This window comes from Dendronephthya gigantea, unplaced genomic scaffold (genome assembly GCF_004324835.1).
Source record: "Dendronephthya gigantea isolate DGI-Jeju-01 unplaced genomic scaffold, DenGig_1.0 000867F, whole genome shotgun sequence".
NCBI lineage: Eukaryota > Metazoa > Cnidaria > Anthozoa > Malacalcyonacea > Nephtheidae > Dendronephthya > Dendronephthya gigantea.
Window position 1 is genome coordinate 2429 of NW_021163877.1, and position 15232 is coordinate 17660.

General features: G+C 37.6%; 1 protein-coding gene across 1 annotated transcript; it reads right to left on the bottom strand.

Annotated features, from left to right (window-relative positions):
• Positions 1 to 14363: 14363 nt before the first annotated feature.
• Positions 14364 to 14978, bottom strand: LOC114544604. The gene has a single exon (XM_028563193.1). The coding sequence runs from the start codon at positions 14976 to 14978 to the stop codon at positions 14364 to 14366; it is 615 nt and encodes a 204-aa protein (XP_028418994.1).
• Between the last annotated feature and the right edge of the window lie 254 nt (positions 14979 to 15232).

The following is a 15232-nucleotide window of genomic DNA, read 5'->3' on the forward strand; positions in this document are numbered from 1 at the left end:
TAATTATAACTTGCATATCAGAGCCGCGAAAAAAGGCGCGAAAAGGACGCGAAAAGGCGCGAAAAAGACGCGACGCACAAATCAATTAAGTTAAAGACCAACTAGGTTACAAGCGTGCATGCATGCATAAATAAAATAAGGACCTACGGCCAATGCCCTAGCCAGCATCTGAACACGAGAACTCCGTCATAGACAGTGTATAATGCGTGCTAAGAATGCCCCTCTCGATATCAGATAGCCAGAAAGGAAATTGAACGAACTAGCGAGCACGCTGGCGAAATCTCTGGTGCAATCAACTTAAGTGAAAACGATTACAATAGCGACCTTTAGAAATCATGACGGCTCTCACGTACAACGGCGTTTACCGCGCGATAGACTGGGACGAGATGGCCGTTCGTCTGCTTTAATTGCATACTTTAGAAATACACGACTTTGCATGACACGACGGCTTTCGTGCAACATGCATTTGGCGGGAATATGAAAACTCAAAAGTTCATCGGAAATGGCCTCCTATAGAGAGACAAGAAGTTTACTATTGCTTTCGCATGGAGAAAACATTATTGACGATGAAGAATTATAGCTGCTTTTCGACTTGAACAAATCAAAAACCCAGAAATCCCGTACTGGTCATACCCACCGTTTGATTTAGAGGAAATGACAGACAATGAATGTAAGACTGAATTTAGATTTTTCAAAAACGATATTTACCGACTTGCGAATGTACTTGCGATACCAGCTAAGTAATTTGCCCGAACGGATTAAAAGTCTCCGGAATTGAAGCGTTTTGAGTTTACCTCAAACGTTTTGCTTATCCATGTCGTTATTCTGACCTCGTTCCAAGATTTGCTCGTGCTATACCTCAAATATGCCTTATATCACATCTTATCATGAATCACGTATACAATGAACATCATACTTTGCTGGAAGATTTAGATCAACCTTGGCTATCGAGGGGATCTTTACAAAACTTTGCTGCTGTAATTCACTCAAAAGGGGCAGCACTGTGAAATTGTTGGGGTTTAGTTGATGGCACAGTTCGCCCAGTATGTAGACCTCGCCAAAATCAAAGATCACTCTATAATGGCCACAAAGGGTAACCTCCATAAAGTTTCAGAGTGTTGTGACACCTAATGGGATGATAGCAAATTTATTTGAACCATTTCAAGGGAAAAGACATGACAGTGGGATGCTTGCATTATCTGGCCTCCTACAAAAACTAGGAGTACATTCTTTTAATCCTAATGGTAACCCACTATGTATTTATGGTGATCCTGCCTACCCCCTTCGAGTACATCTGCAAGGACCATTTAAGGGGGCTGGATTAACTCCACATGAAAAACAGTTCAACAAGTCCATGAGTCAAGTTCGGATTGTTGTAGAGTGGGTCTTTGGTGACATCATAAACTACTTTAAGTTCCTTGACTTTAAAAAAATCTTAAAGTCGGCCTTAGTGCTGTTGGAAAAATGTACATTACCTGTGCACTCATTCAAAATTCACATACTTGCTTATATGAAAACAATGTATCAAAATATTTTAATATTCAACCACCAACACTTGAACAATATTTTCAAAGAATGTAAAATAAAGGATGTTCTGGTTTACATTATAATTTTATATTACATAGATGCATCAAAAAATCTCATTTCAACCTTGGGAGGTATATCATAAAAGGAAGTAGATTAATTATTTAATGCATTATATATAGGGCTTAATTCATTTTCTAACATACTTAAATGTACACCATTTTTTAGTAAGGGGCTTCACACATTTTTCTTTCCTCACAGGTAGTCTTTTTTGCATTATAGTGATTCCCACACCAGCTAATTGGCTGGAGGTAAATGCTTCCAATGGCAAGTACATAAATATCTGCCAAATCTTATTCATATAATACAGCATGCTTTATAAAAAATATATACATCAACTCTTAGTGTTAATATGCTTTTAGTGTCAATGTACACTGTAAACATATGTAAACTCAACTATTAGTGTTAATATGCACAATAAACACAGTTAACTCAACTATTAGTGGTAATGTACACTGTAAACATATAAACTAAGCAAGGTATTTGCTTGTTAGTTTTTGCTAATTTTCTCAATTAAAGCCATCAATGCAGCTGTTTGCTGCTGTTGTGACTGAATAATCACCTGAGCAATTTGTTGCTGGCTTTCCTGTTGCTGCACTTGTCTTTCCATTTGAACATGAAATGCTTTTAAAACGTCTGTTTGCTGTTCAGCCATCCTGATTTGTTGTTGTTCCACTGCTTCTCGCTTACATTTTTCTTCGTCCAGTTCAGCATGTCTCAGTTCCACTTCCTTATTTCGTATTTCAGTTTCCCTGTCTAGCTTTTCTCGAAGATAAGTGACAGTTTGATTTCCTGCTTGTCGAGACTTCTTTTTCGGTTTTCCTTCGTCGTCATTTTCTTTTGGCACTCTCACTGTAAGTTTCCATCGATTGACGTCTCATTACTTCAGCTGTAACTTGATCTTCTTTTTTGCGAGCAAAATCTGCTTCACTTTCTGCATTCATGCGCTGTTCATATTCCTTTGCACAGGCACAAATCTCATCAAGCAACTGATCAAGTTCTTCTTCAACGTCTATACCAGAGCTTTTCCCTTCTGCTGACATTCTTCTCACAAAGTTTCCTCTTAGGCCTTAGCACATTGTATCTATCGCGAACTGACCTTTTACTAACGCTGAACTTTGATCTGGCTAACGAATTTAAGTTGTTGGCAATTCGATCCCATGCACTGCCACTTTCTCGAGTACCAGTTTGTATTGGTAAGGTTCTATATTTCGGAGTTCACAGCAGAGTAAAATATCGTGTTCGTCTGTCCATAGGCGGCCCAGAACTGATCTCGCTCGCTAATCTCGCTGACCTCGCGCGACGCTCATGTTGTCTGAACAGTCTTATGTTATGACAAGGTAGGCAACTCTTACGCCAAATAAGCTAAAAACACACGGCGTTGACTCAAACACCTTCACAAAACCGCAAATATTTCGTAAAAATATGGCGAATAAAAAAAAAGTACAACATATTAAACCAACCAGAGGAGGTTGGACAGCAGGCCGCAAAGCATGATGGGTATTGAGCGCTCAATTATGCGAACGCTTCATTTGACGTTTTGACTGTCGTGATGCGAAGAGCTCTGCGAGTATAGGAAAAATGGATGCTTTCGAAAGACAGGATTTTCAAGCTGCAAAATACTATGATGTATATGTATTGTTGCGATCCGCATTACGACTTATCATTTACTGTACCGAGTTTACCGTTTTTTAAGCTGCATGGGCTTTGCTGCCATTTCGCCTTTCATAATACTCCGTCTGAAAGAAGACTTTGTATTATACCAAACACCGAAACACTGCTTTCGAAGTTGAATGGCCTTAAATCTCCTTGTGTCATCAACGTTAAAGCAAGTACTATATTTGAGGTTAGTATAAAGTACTTGTCAACACCTCATTTTTTAATATTTTTAATAACTTTTAAGGCTTGATTTGTGTATTAAAATTTAACTGAAACTTTTTTTAGTTTGGTACTATCCCTGATGAATTTATTCATTGTAAAGCGGAGAGAATGCTTTTAATTTGGGATTTTGATGTGGATCGTGTATTGACAGAAAATACGAGGGCTGTGGATGCGGTTACTCCTGATTTTGATGACATCGAAGAAACTCCGTTGCTTAATATCAACGCAGTAAGTTGCAATTGTTCAAACTTTTATCCCACTCAGAAAGTACTTCTACCTCCTTTAGATAACACATCTGAATCAGGGAGCTCTCAAGCCTCTCAAGAACCAAGTGAAAGTAACGAAAACGATTTTGGTCATGAAAGAACAAAAAATAGAGACATGATCATCATTGGTTCTCTGATGAATCTGAAGGTATAGTTACTGTATAAAGTTTTGATAGTTCATTTCTGTTTACGAATGTTTTCTTTACACATGCTTTGTTAATGGTTTCATGCTTAAAGTAAAAATTAATCTCATAGTCGTTCAATTCTATTTTTAGAAATTACTAGTGAGTTTTTATTTATAGACATTACAGTATTAGACGGGCATTTTTTTGTTTTGCTTTATAGAAAGAGATCTACTTGAGCATTTGGCTGAACTAGAAAATGCTGGAGAGGAGAATGGGGATGAACAAAGTAAAAGAAATGAAACTGTCAATGGGCAAATTAGTAATGAGGACAGTGAAGAAGAAAGTGAAGAAGTTGAAAGTGATGAGGAAGAAAGCACTCATGCTCTACCATTCAAGTGCATTGGAGCTGCTCATGAACAAAGTTACCAACATCATCTGGAACAGGCATATCTTTCCCTTGAATATAATGAATCAGTAAATGTTAGACTAAGACCAGAGCCGGAGAATCCTCGGAACCAAAATGCAATTGCTATTGATCTTCATTATGGAACTCAATGGGAAAATGTTGGATATATAGCTTCTGAACATTGCAAGTACATCCACTGATTGCAGCAGGAGATATACTAGACGTCTATGTTGAACACATCAAGTTTCGGGTTAACTTTTTAAAAATAGGATTTTATCCAAGAATCTGGATAAAGAGGCGTGGTGAATGGGAGGTCAGATTGTAAGGGCTAGTATGAGTGTACGTTGACATATAATTTCATAAGAACCACGGTTTGCAAGTTGTGAATTTCTGCAATTATTTCCATTGGCTAACCTATGTAGATTTTTCCAGCATTTTTGCCATCAACTTGTTTTTAGTCTGGTTTCCATATGACAATCAAGTTGTTGCATAATAACTAATAATGATAGATATTTTTCTTAATGGTTAACACAACACCCTGACAATGTTGTATGGAAACCAGGCTTTCTATTTTATATCCTCAAAACCTATTGTCTATAACCAAAGCACTTCACTGTCATGTGATATTTCATACAAACCCTTGCAGTATTAAGAAAATTAGAAAAATATTCATACAATACATGGTATAAATATGTAAATCTGTATTTATTGATGAACAAATAAATAAACTCATCAAATTTTATGATGGTTATAAAATATTGTAAGTAAAATTGCCTTGACAAAACAGCCAAGATTTTGCATTTATACATATATTTACATGATGTTCAAAAAAGTAAAAACCTGCATACACACACCATTGTTTTTGTTTCTATGCTATTGTTTCTATGCTAATAGCATTTACAATTCATGCAAACTTGAAGATCAATTGTACTAGATAAGGTGTTCATGCCTTTAGCTTTTCAATCAACCTAATATACATAAATATTGCCAGTTCTAACACAGAATGGCTTAGTAATGCAGATCTTAACTCACACTAACTGTAAACATCAACAAGCATCTAAAGAACAGAACCAATATAAAATGTCAGTTTATTTTACTGAAGAAGTGAAAACATATAATCACACAATATGTTTCATATTTATCAATTTTGTGAAGGTGGTGGTGGTAAGCCTTCTGGTTGTTTGAAATGTGCTGATCTAACACTCAATTGACCACGTTGTGGGATTACAGCTCTGTTGGCAACAAATACTCCAGGGTCAGCTCGCCTTGAAATACAGACACGATCTAGACGTTCTTCCCACTACTAGAGGGTATGTTAAAAGATTGCAAGCATCCATCATTGTATCTATCATTGGATCCAGTGTAATAGTAAAATGGCAGATCAGGATCACACTTCTTTGTATATTCACTAATAACTTTTGGAAAAGCATCATGAAAATCCTTCTCATCAAAAATCGGTCCCAGTAATCCATGTAAAGAAGCAAAGATGCCTTCAACATCATCTGTTGATCCTGCCCGTGGGTGTTCAGGAGGAAGCCCTTTTTCAATACCATATCGACGTCTAAACTCCTACAAAAAAACAGTGATGATTAAAATTACTAGGCTCCAAGATCGAAAAGCATCACCATAACAAAAACAAACAAACCTGACTTTCAATATTTGTTGTTAATGCAACCACAACTTCTCTGGTGAATCCACCAACTCCTTTGATCGGTCTAAAAGTTATAAACACATACATTAAATATGTCCATACAATATGATCTGACATATGTACTGTACCTGTTAACATCCATTGTAGAGTAGTCCCTTAAATCCTTGTACCATGGCATCCAGTCTTCTAGCAGATAATCCAGCATGGCCAGGTTGTTTTTTGAACGTTCTGTTTCCGTTAGACCACGACCACCACTTGCCTTAGCCAGTTTGACACAATCTCTACAAATCTACCTTCACTCAAAAAACCGTTAGCTTTCAGCCACTTAGCTACAGCAGGTGACAGCAATTTTTCAGCGTCACCTACACTTTGCCTCCTTTTCACCAAAATAGCAAATTCCATAAGCTTCTTCAGATCAGCAATTGTTTTGAACTTTTCCTTCAAGAATCGCTGTACAACTCTTCTACATGCAAGTCCTTATAATTGCAAAAAGGGATAGGGATATCATTGCAATACATTAAATAATGTCTCTTACTATTCATATGTATGAAAAATTAGGAATAAACAAATGACAAAGTGGCAGTGATTTCCTGGACAACTAATTTAAAGGAGGTAAATAGTCTAAAATGATCCTTTACCAGTTCGCTCCTTGTCAATGTTAACACAGGTGACACCATTAGCACATTCCCTCCAAAATTCTTCATCCTTAAAAAGTGGCCATTCACAAGTGGAATCTTCATCAGGAAAATAGTAAAGGGCAATATACTCAACCAATGCTGACAATTCTTCTTCACTCCATGTTGTATTAATCTATGTAGAATAAGCAAAGGTCCATACATAAATAGCTTGTGTCAATAGACTTTCATATTTACAATCCAAAAGAGTCCTACATTATTATGCGAGTAAAGATATTTCCAGCTGTTACCTTTGTATTTTTTTCCGCTGTCCTGTTCTCTAATTTATCTGTAGCTGATTGAAACAGGGATCTCTTCAAAAACTTTCCAGATGTAGATCTTAGTTTTGGTTGCCTTTTTCCAGGGGTTTGCCCAGTTGGAGGATCGTGTACCCTTTTTTGGGCCTCAGCCATACTGACCTACACAAAAGAGAAAAATATTCTATTCAACCCCGAAATTGCGCAATGTGCACTTACCGAAACGCTAGGCGTTAGCGAATGAGCATAGGAGTCGTCACTGCCAAAAATGAAATCTATATAAAATACAAAAAAATACTATTTTCCCGTCTAAATGTTAATAACTAAGGAAGTTAAACCATGAATACAAATAAAATTTACATTAATATTACAAATTATGTAGTTAAACAATATTTGAAAGGGAAATATCCCATTGACCCGAAATGCGCTATTTTGAACATCTCAAAACAAGAGTGATAAATTCAAAGCCCGATATCTCGGAAATGGTGTGGGGTCGCAAGGGGTCGATCCAGCCGATTTTTTTTTACATACTTAACTTCATTCTTACAAAAATCTCAAAAATCGAACCACAGGAATTCGAGATTTTCAACTTTGAAAATTGTAAACAGACAAGCACATGACTCATCACTTCGGAACGACCCGACCAACTTCAGTTATAAAAATCGACTTAAAAAGTAACGCTTACCTCGATAATCTCGACAGATATCGCCAGTCCAATGAATCTTTTTCAAAAAATATGCGTTTTAATCAGTAAACTTTAAAAAATATACTCAATATTTTTATGTTTCTCTGTCTTATGTAAATTTTCTCGCTCAAAATTTCGCAAGCATGCTTGGAAAATAGCGCAATCTCATTGGTCGAGAAATTCTGTGACAGCTGTCCAACCTCCTCTGACATTAAACTTGAATAATTTTACTACATTTATACTATATTTTTAGCATTCAAATGTATTCCTATGCATGTAAAACGTGAATGTTTTTTGGGTTTCTGGCAAATATATTTCAAAACCTATGCTGGGGACACCTTGCCTATACCTTCGTCATATTTTTAAAATTGAAAATAGAAAGCTGATTGGCTGTCGTTTAAAAAGAGCCAATCAGCTTTCTATTTTCAATTTAAAATTATGACGAAGGTATAGGCAAGGTGTCCCCAGCATAGGTTTTGTAATATATTTGCCAGAAACCCAAAAAACATTCACGTTTTATACATGCATAGGAATACATTTGAATGCTAAAATATAGTATAAATATAGTAAAATTATTCAAGTTTAATGTGTTGTACTTTTTTTTCTTATTCGCAATATTTTTACGAAATATTTGCGGTTTTGTGAAGGTGTTTGAGTCAACCGCCGTGCGTTTTTAGCTTATTTGGCGTGAGGGTTGCCTACCTTGTCATAATATAAGACTGTTCAGACAACATGAGCGTCGCGCAAGGTCAGCGACAGCGAGATTAGCGAGCGAGATCAGTTCTGGGCCGCCTATGGTCTGTCCAGTGAAATGGCGACCTGTCATCGTGTATTATGTAAAAGACAAACAGTTCATCAAAGTACATATAAAGCAAATATTATGAAAAACGTACCGGAATAATAAGTGTTACACATTCCAGAAGCACTTACGCTCGTTTCCCTTTCGCCTTATATTAACGTTAATATCCGCGTTTTCTTGCTCAAAAGACATCACGTTGTCCAGATAACGGCAAAACCGAGTAATCCACGTTGTCAACAAACCAGGACGGTGAAGCAATGCTAGCTGCGCATGCGCACAACTCATTACCCAGTCCACTCTGCGTGATAAAAGCCGTCTCGGCAAACACTGTCTTGATTTCTAAAGGTCGCTAATGACTAAATAGGACGGTCTAAAGGAGACAGTATACATGGCGAGAACGCCCTAAACAGCACATCTGCACAAACACGCGGAAGAAAGGGATATATACATCTGCAGCTAAAGGGATATAAACAGCACATCTGCACAAACACGGGGGAAAAAGGGATGCATTGCTCCCTAAGTCTGCTGGCTGGCTTTCGTAGCAAAACTGTGAAAAAACCCTGTTTCTGCCCTATTTTATACAGGCCTGCTCGCTTGAGTGATAAACTGAATGCCATTAAGGAGTTTGTTAAGCTTTGGGTAGACAAAGTGGCATTGTCTGCCAAAACTCCCAGTGAGAATATAGGATAAATTTCGCGTTCGGGCCCATGATTTCTTCACTTTTCAACCAGCATAATTTCTATATTTTTTCAACATTTTCATGCACCGCAACAGTCCGGACGAACATATAAATAGATATAGGTTTCGAGTTTGGCACTATGATTTCTTCGTTTTTTCAACGTTCATAGTTTATCCACGGCAACAATTGAGAGCCCATAAATAGATAAATTTCTGGTTTGACAGCATGATTTCTTTATTTTTCAACGTTTTATGCACTGCAACAATCGGGAAGACTATAAATACATAAATTTCGGGTTTGGCAGTATGATTTCTTTATTTTTTCAACGTTTTTATGCACTGCAATAATCGGGACGCCCATAAATTCTGAGATAAATTTCAGGTTTTCCAGCGTTCCTTAACAATCGGGACGACCATACATAGATAAATCTTGGGTTTTACAGCGTGATTTCTTTCTTTTTCAACGTTTTTTTGCACTGCAACAATAAGAACGACCATAAATACATAAATTTCGGGTTTGACAGCATGCATTTCTTTATTTTTTAAATGTTTTTATGCACTGCAATAATCAGAGGGACCATAAGTGCATAAATTTCGTGTTTGGCCCCATGATTTCTTCATTTTTTCAACGTTTTTATCCACGGCAACAATTGGGACGCCCATGCAAAGACTAGCCATAATATACATGTTTTGAAAGCATTTTGAAAACACACTACAATAGGTTAGTCGACCATGCATAGGACGAAAAAAGTACGCTTTTTAGAGGTTAACTGTGGCAATCATGGATTATTAAGCAGGAAGCCGCTTCTTTGTTTATTTTATATTTTGATATAGGTTATAGGCAATTTGCATTATAGCAAAGCATCATGGGAAATGTGGTAACCTTTTACTTGCAAGGGAAATGGAAATGGCCGCCGCGATATACATTTATATACATTTACACACTATACATTTATATACTTTTTTCGTAGCATTTGCTAATTTTGAAAATTGAAACCAAAATTGGCTTTTATGTACTATAAACTATATTTCGTGCAAAGTAGAGTGAAATCGATTGGGATTGGGATTAATTTAAAATAATATTTTTAGCTAGAATTTAGGTAAAACGAATTAAACTTATACATAGTTTGATAGCTATAAACTGATATATATTATTAGTTAGTGTAATTTTTTAAATTCTATAATTAGATATCTAAATACTAAGGCAGGTCCTAGTACTAAATTTGAAATAGTAGCTTAGTTAGAATATAAAATTGCTTAAACTGAAAGTATAATTTATAATGTATGATGACCCAGGAACTTCAATGGAGGCTGATACAACCAACAAAGGAGCTACATGTTCAAATACAATTTTCCTTCTACCTCGCTTAGCTCGTCCGAAGGAAAGTCATTTTCCTTTTTCTGTCACTTACACATTTAAACACATACTAATGGCAGGCTACGTGCAAGGACTCGCCTAGCAATTTATTACTTATCACAATGACATAATTATAACTCTGAGCATAACAACTTTCTATCAACTATTTAATGATTGGGTTAAGGTTAGTTTATGGTTCAATTTATCTTTTATATAAATGTCCTTTGAAGAATCTGTTCTCCATCTTCCATGTATTTTTAACCATCGATTGAGATTCGGATTGTTCGCTTGTGAATTTGCTATGAACGTCGCCCCTCCGGATCGCAAACTATGAGTACTGTATTTTTTCGGAACTAGACCAATAATTTGAACTCCCTCTTCACTAATTCACGACATCTTGTGTAGCTTAGACGTCTCGGGCCCAAAGTAGCTTTCGTTGCTCCTCTGCGAGGAGCTTGGATTGATCTGAAAATATACTCATCTGAATTTGGAACAATCTGAGCTAAAGAAAAATAGGTGAGAAGCAAAGTATGTGGACACAATTCCGTTAGTTTTTGAAATAAACACTGTATTGCCCTCTCGATATTGATCTGTTTTGCTTTGTGGGACTACGATGGCCAAATGATCGGAGTTGATTGTGATGTGCTTAGCTTGGATGTTGATTAGCTCATTAGCTCAAAATAACCCAGAAAAACCCAGGACAAACAGGAGTGCTGTTCGAATATCCTTTAAGTCACTATTAGGAGAGGCAAATCGTAAAACAACAGCTTCGAGGTTCTCTATAGATAAGGGTTCTTTTCTGGAACAAGGTTTGGAACAGAGTCTCTTACTCTCCACGATGTTTTTAATCATAGCCGTATCCGCTGGGTTGAAGATAGTGGGAGAAGATCGTGGATCCACTTTAAAGCACAGTGAGCTTGTATAACGACATTGTGGGATTTCTTGGCAAGTAGAAGATGGGACAAATATTGAGAAATGACTGTACTGCTAATTGGTAACTCACGAGTAAGCTTAGAATTCTGGCTTACAAATTTGATAAACTTCCGGTATTGGGCAATATATGATTTCACGGTTGAACTCGCCCGAGAGGACAATAATTGACAAATTATTTGTTTTCTGGTTTCCATAGTTGTAATTCCCCAAGAGGATGCAAAAGCTAAGTCCTGAAAAATAAAAGAACAGACAAGCACATCTGTATTAGTTAGAATTAACATATCACAGTAGTGTAGAAGATTCCATCGCTGATAAGTCTAGCCAGGAACATGCTCACCTATATAGCCAACCGGCTTGTAAGCAAATTAGTGCCAATCTGAATAAAAATAAGGCAACCGCCTGACCCCGAGCTAACCAGCTAGGATCTCAATTAGTATTTCCTTGGCCAGCACCCGCTGCCAAATGCTGCAATATGCACAACCATACTTTTAACCTCTAATAATTTATTAAATTCGAGAATTCCGGGCAATGTAGATTAATTGCTACATAATGGACAACAATTAATTAAGCACACGCAGATTAAAGTCCAAACGAAAGGCTACTACGAACCCTGTCCACGAGTTTGAACCGAGTAATGAGTTTTGGTTAAGTCCATGTTTGAGGGCTGTATTACCAACGAGCACAATATAATCTTTAATGTAAGAGGAAAATCGAGAAACCAGTAGTGGCCAAAAAGACGCCGACGGCCAAAATGGTACAACTAAAGTCCCCGATGCTTTCAACTTATGCATGTGCAGTAAAACTTTGGAGACAAGCGCAACTGGAGGAACGAATAAGCAGTTTTCCTCCTCCCATCCTTGAAAAAATGCATCAATTCCGCATGAATTTGGGTTCCAAAATCTTGAATAGAATTTTTTGACTTTGCGATTACGATAATTTGCAAAACAATCTACCGTGTGCGGTCCAAATCTGCTTTTAGTTGGTGAAAAGTTTGCCATGTGATTTCTCAGTCATCATAATCCACAATTTTACTCAAATAGTCCGCTTGTTCATTTAAAGATCGTGGAATCCATTGATTTCTAACTCAATGTTTTCTTCCATGCAAGTGGAAAAGATCTTAAAAGCCAATTGGTGTAAGTTAAATTTCATGCTTCCAACTTGAAATTTTTTAGCTGCTACTTGATTATCAGTAAACCACTTAATCCTGCTGTGTTTGACAATTGGCACGAAAGTTTCAAGAGCAAATTTTATTGCAATTAACTCTCTGTAAGTGGAACTCGTGTCCCTTTCTTCAGCTGAAAACGCACGGTGAGCAATTAAGGACCCATCACTCGAATGAGCTGCACAGGATAAAGCACTCGCGTCCGAATAAAAGATTCTGTTGACGGTGCTTCTAAACTTGAAGTACGACAATTTACTTCATTTATATTAGCTTTCCAAAATTGTAATTCTAATTTGCAGTATTAATCAAGCATAAACAATGTGTCTCAGGTCTCGGATGAAACAACAGACATCTGGCAATGCCGAGTCATGATTCTCGTAAGATTGCCAATAACTGGACCCATGGAAATTATCATACCTACGATAGGTATACTAATTTCCGTGCGGAAACGTTCGGATGATCTAGAACTTGTTAAATGGTATCCAGGGTTTTTGTTACGCGTGATTCGACACACTAAGTGTACCATTTATGCCGTCCCAGCTTAGACCCAGCCATGTAATATTTCGAGTGGGATCCCATACCGATTTCTCATCGTTAACTACAAACCCCGCCCGATTCAGGTCGTTGCGAATGATGCTAGAATTACGGATAGATGATTCGGAACTTTTTTCAATGTCAAGTCCGTCGTCCAAATAGACGAGATTATTAATCTCTTGCGCTCGCCAGTGTTTAACTAAGGGCCGTATTAGTTTTGTAAATATATAAGGGGCGGATGTCAGCCCCAAAGGTAATACAGTAAACATGAAATAACTGGGTTTCTGCCCATCCATAAGCCAACTGAACCCCAGGTAAGGTTGATGGTGTATGAAAATGTCGAGATGATGGTAACCACTTTTCAGATCAAATTTTGTAAAGTATGTGCCTTTGTCAAAAAATTGGATGGCTGTTCTCGAATCTTCAAATTTAATAGTTTGTTTATAAACAAAACTGTTTACGTAGCGCAAGTCTAAAATAAGTCGTTTCTTTCCTCCCGGTTGGATTGCCACGGACAAGGGACTACACACTTGTAACACTGTCTTGTACTCGCACAATTCTGCTAGAGGATAGTAACTCTGATACGGAGTCAATGACAAATTGCGAATTATTTAAGGCTGATTGGTCGTTAGGAAAGGACTTTGGGGTTGGTGAGGAGTAAAATGGAATCTTGTATCCAGTTCGTATGGAATTTAAAATAAATTCGGAAGCCCCAATGTCCTCCCAGAATTTAATATGTGAACTAAGTCTGCCTTTAACTATTGGTAGCCCGCTGGTTTTTTCACTCACAAACTCTTCGAGTTGACATGCGTCAATAAAACGTTGTACCTGAATCAAATCATAATTATCTTGTAAGATATCTGAATCATCCAGTTGTTGCTCAGATAGGTGTAACTCCTCGTTCCGGGGGGTTAGACGTGGCTGCGGACCTGTGTGAGAATCCTGAAGTTGGCTGCTGCATCGGCCTTGAAAATCCAAATCTTGCACAGCTATTGCTCCAGTGCCCTTTCTTCCCACATCGGAAGGACATATCTGATGGAATTGGGACTCTACGGCCTATAACAAGATTTATACACAGGAGCAATAGAGATAACAGGAAATAACGAAAAACAAACAGGCAATATAGGAATAAAGAAGTATAAAACGTCTGATATAAGGCTTGTGTCTGCTAGGTAGTGCTAGACGTGATGAACAGGTCATTGCTTCCCCTGTATTTATACCATATTATCATGCAAATACGCTTTGCGATTTGCATGCACTTCATGCATGCTTGCGTTACCATACAAAGGAAAATACCATTCCTTCTACCTCGCTTAGCTCATCCGAAGGAAGTCATTTCCTTTTTCTGTCACTTACACATTTAAACACATACTATGGCAGGCTACGTGCAAGCACTCGCCTGCCACTTGAAACAAAGAAAGGGCAATAGATACCTCGAAAAAACCGCTTATCAGCATCAGCGCATGAATAAGGCGGATAAGATGATTTTCTTGCTTTGTCTTTCTTAATAGCATTATTTCTGCGTTTCTTAAGTGCTAATTCCTGGGCTTTCTTTATTCTTTTCTCGTCGTCTGAATCGCTAGCTAATTCCTCCGCCTCGTATTCTTTAACAGCCAACCAGCCAGTTTCGCTCTTATCGGCTAATTTGATCTTCTTCTGCCTTTGAAGTATAAGATTCTCAGCTGCTTCTATTTTGGGCAATGCTGAATCTGTATCTTGTTTCTTTATCAAAACAACGGATTCGTCGAGCAAATCGTGCACCTCTGCGTTAAACAGGAACTGATCTTTGTTGCCGGGAAATTTTAAGGCGCGGCCTTCTGCTTGTCTTTCAAGCTTTTTAGTTTGAGATGAATTCACAATACTTAGGCCCGACAAAAGGCTGTCTATTTTGCTATCCAGATAAGATTTAAATTGATTGATCAAAGCTGAAGTGATTGTAGCCGAGCTCGACGATTGATTCTCTGCGCTTTGGTCTTCTGAAGACATGCTTCAAACGTCTGATATAAGGCTTGTGTCTGCTAGGTCGTGCTAGACGTGATGAACAGGTCATTGCTTCCCCTGTATTTATACCATATTATCATGCAAATATGCTTTGCGATTTGCATGCACTTCATGCATGCTTGCGTTACCATACAAAGGAAAATACCAATATAAAGGAGGAGGAACCACTTGCTGTATTCCAACTTGTGATAGCAACACCAAAAAAAAATTCAGAGCTTTCATTCTATCAAATCCCAAAA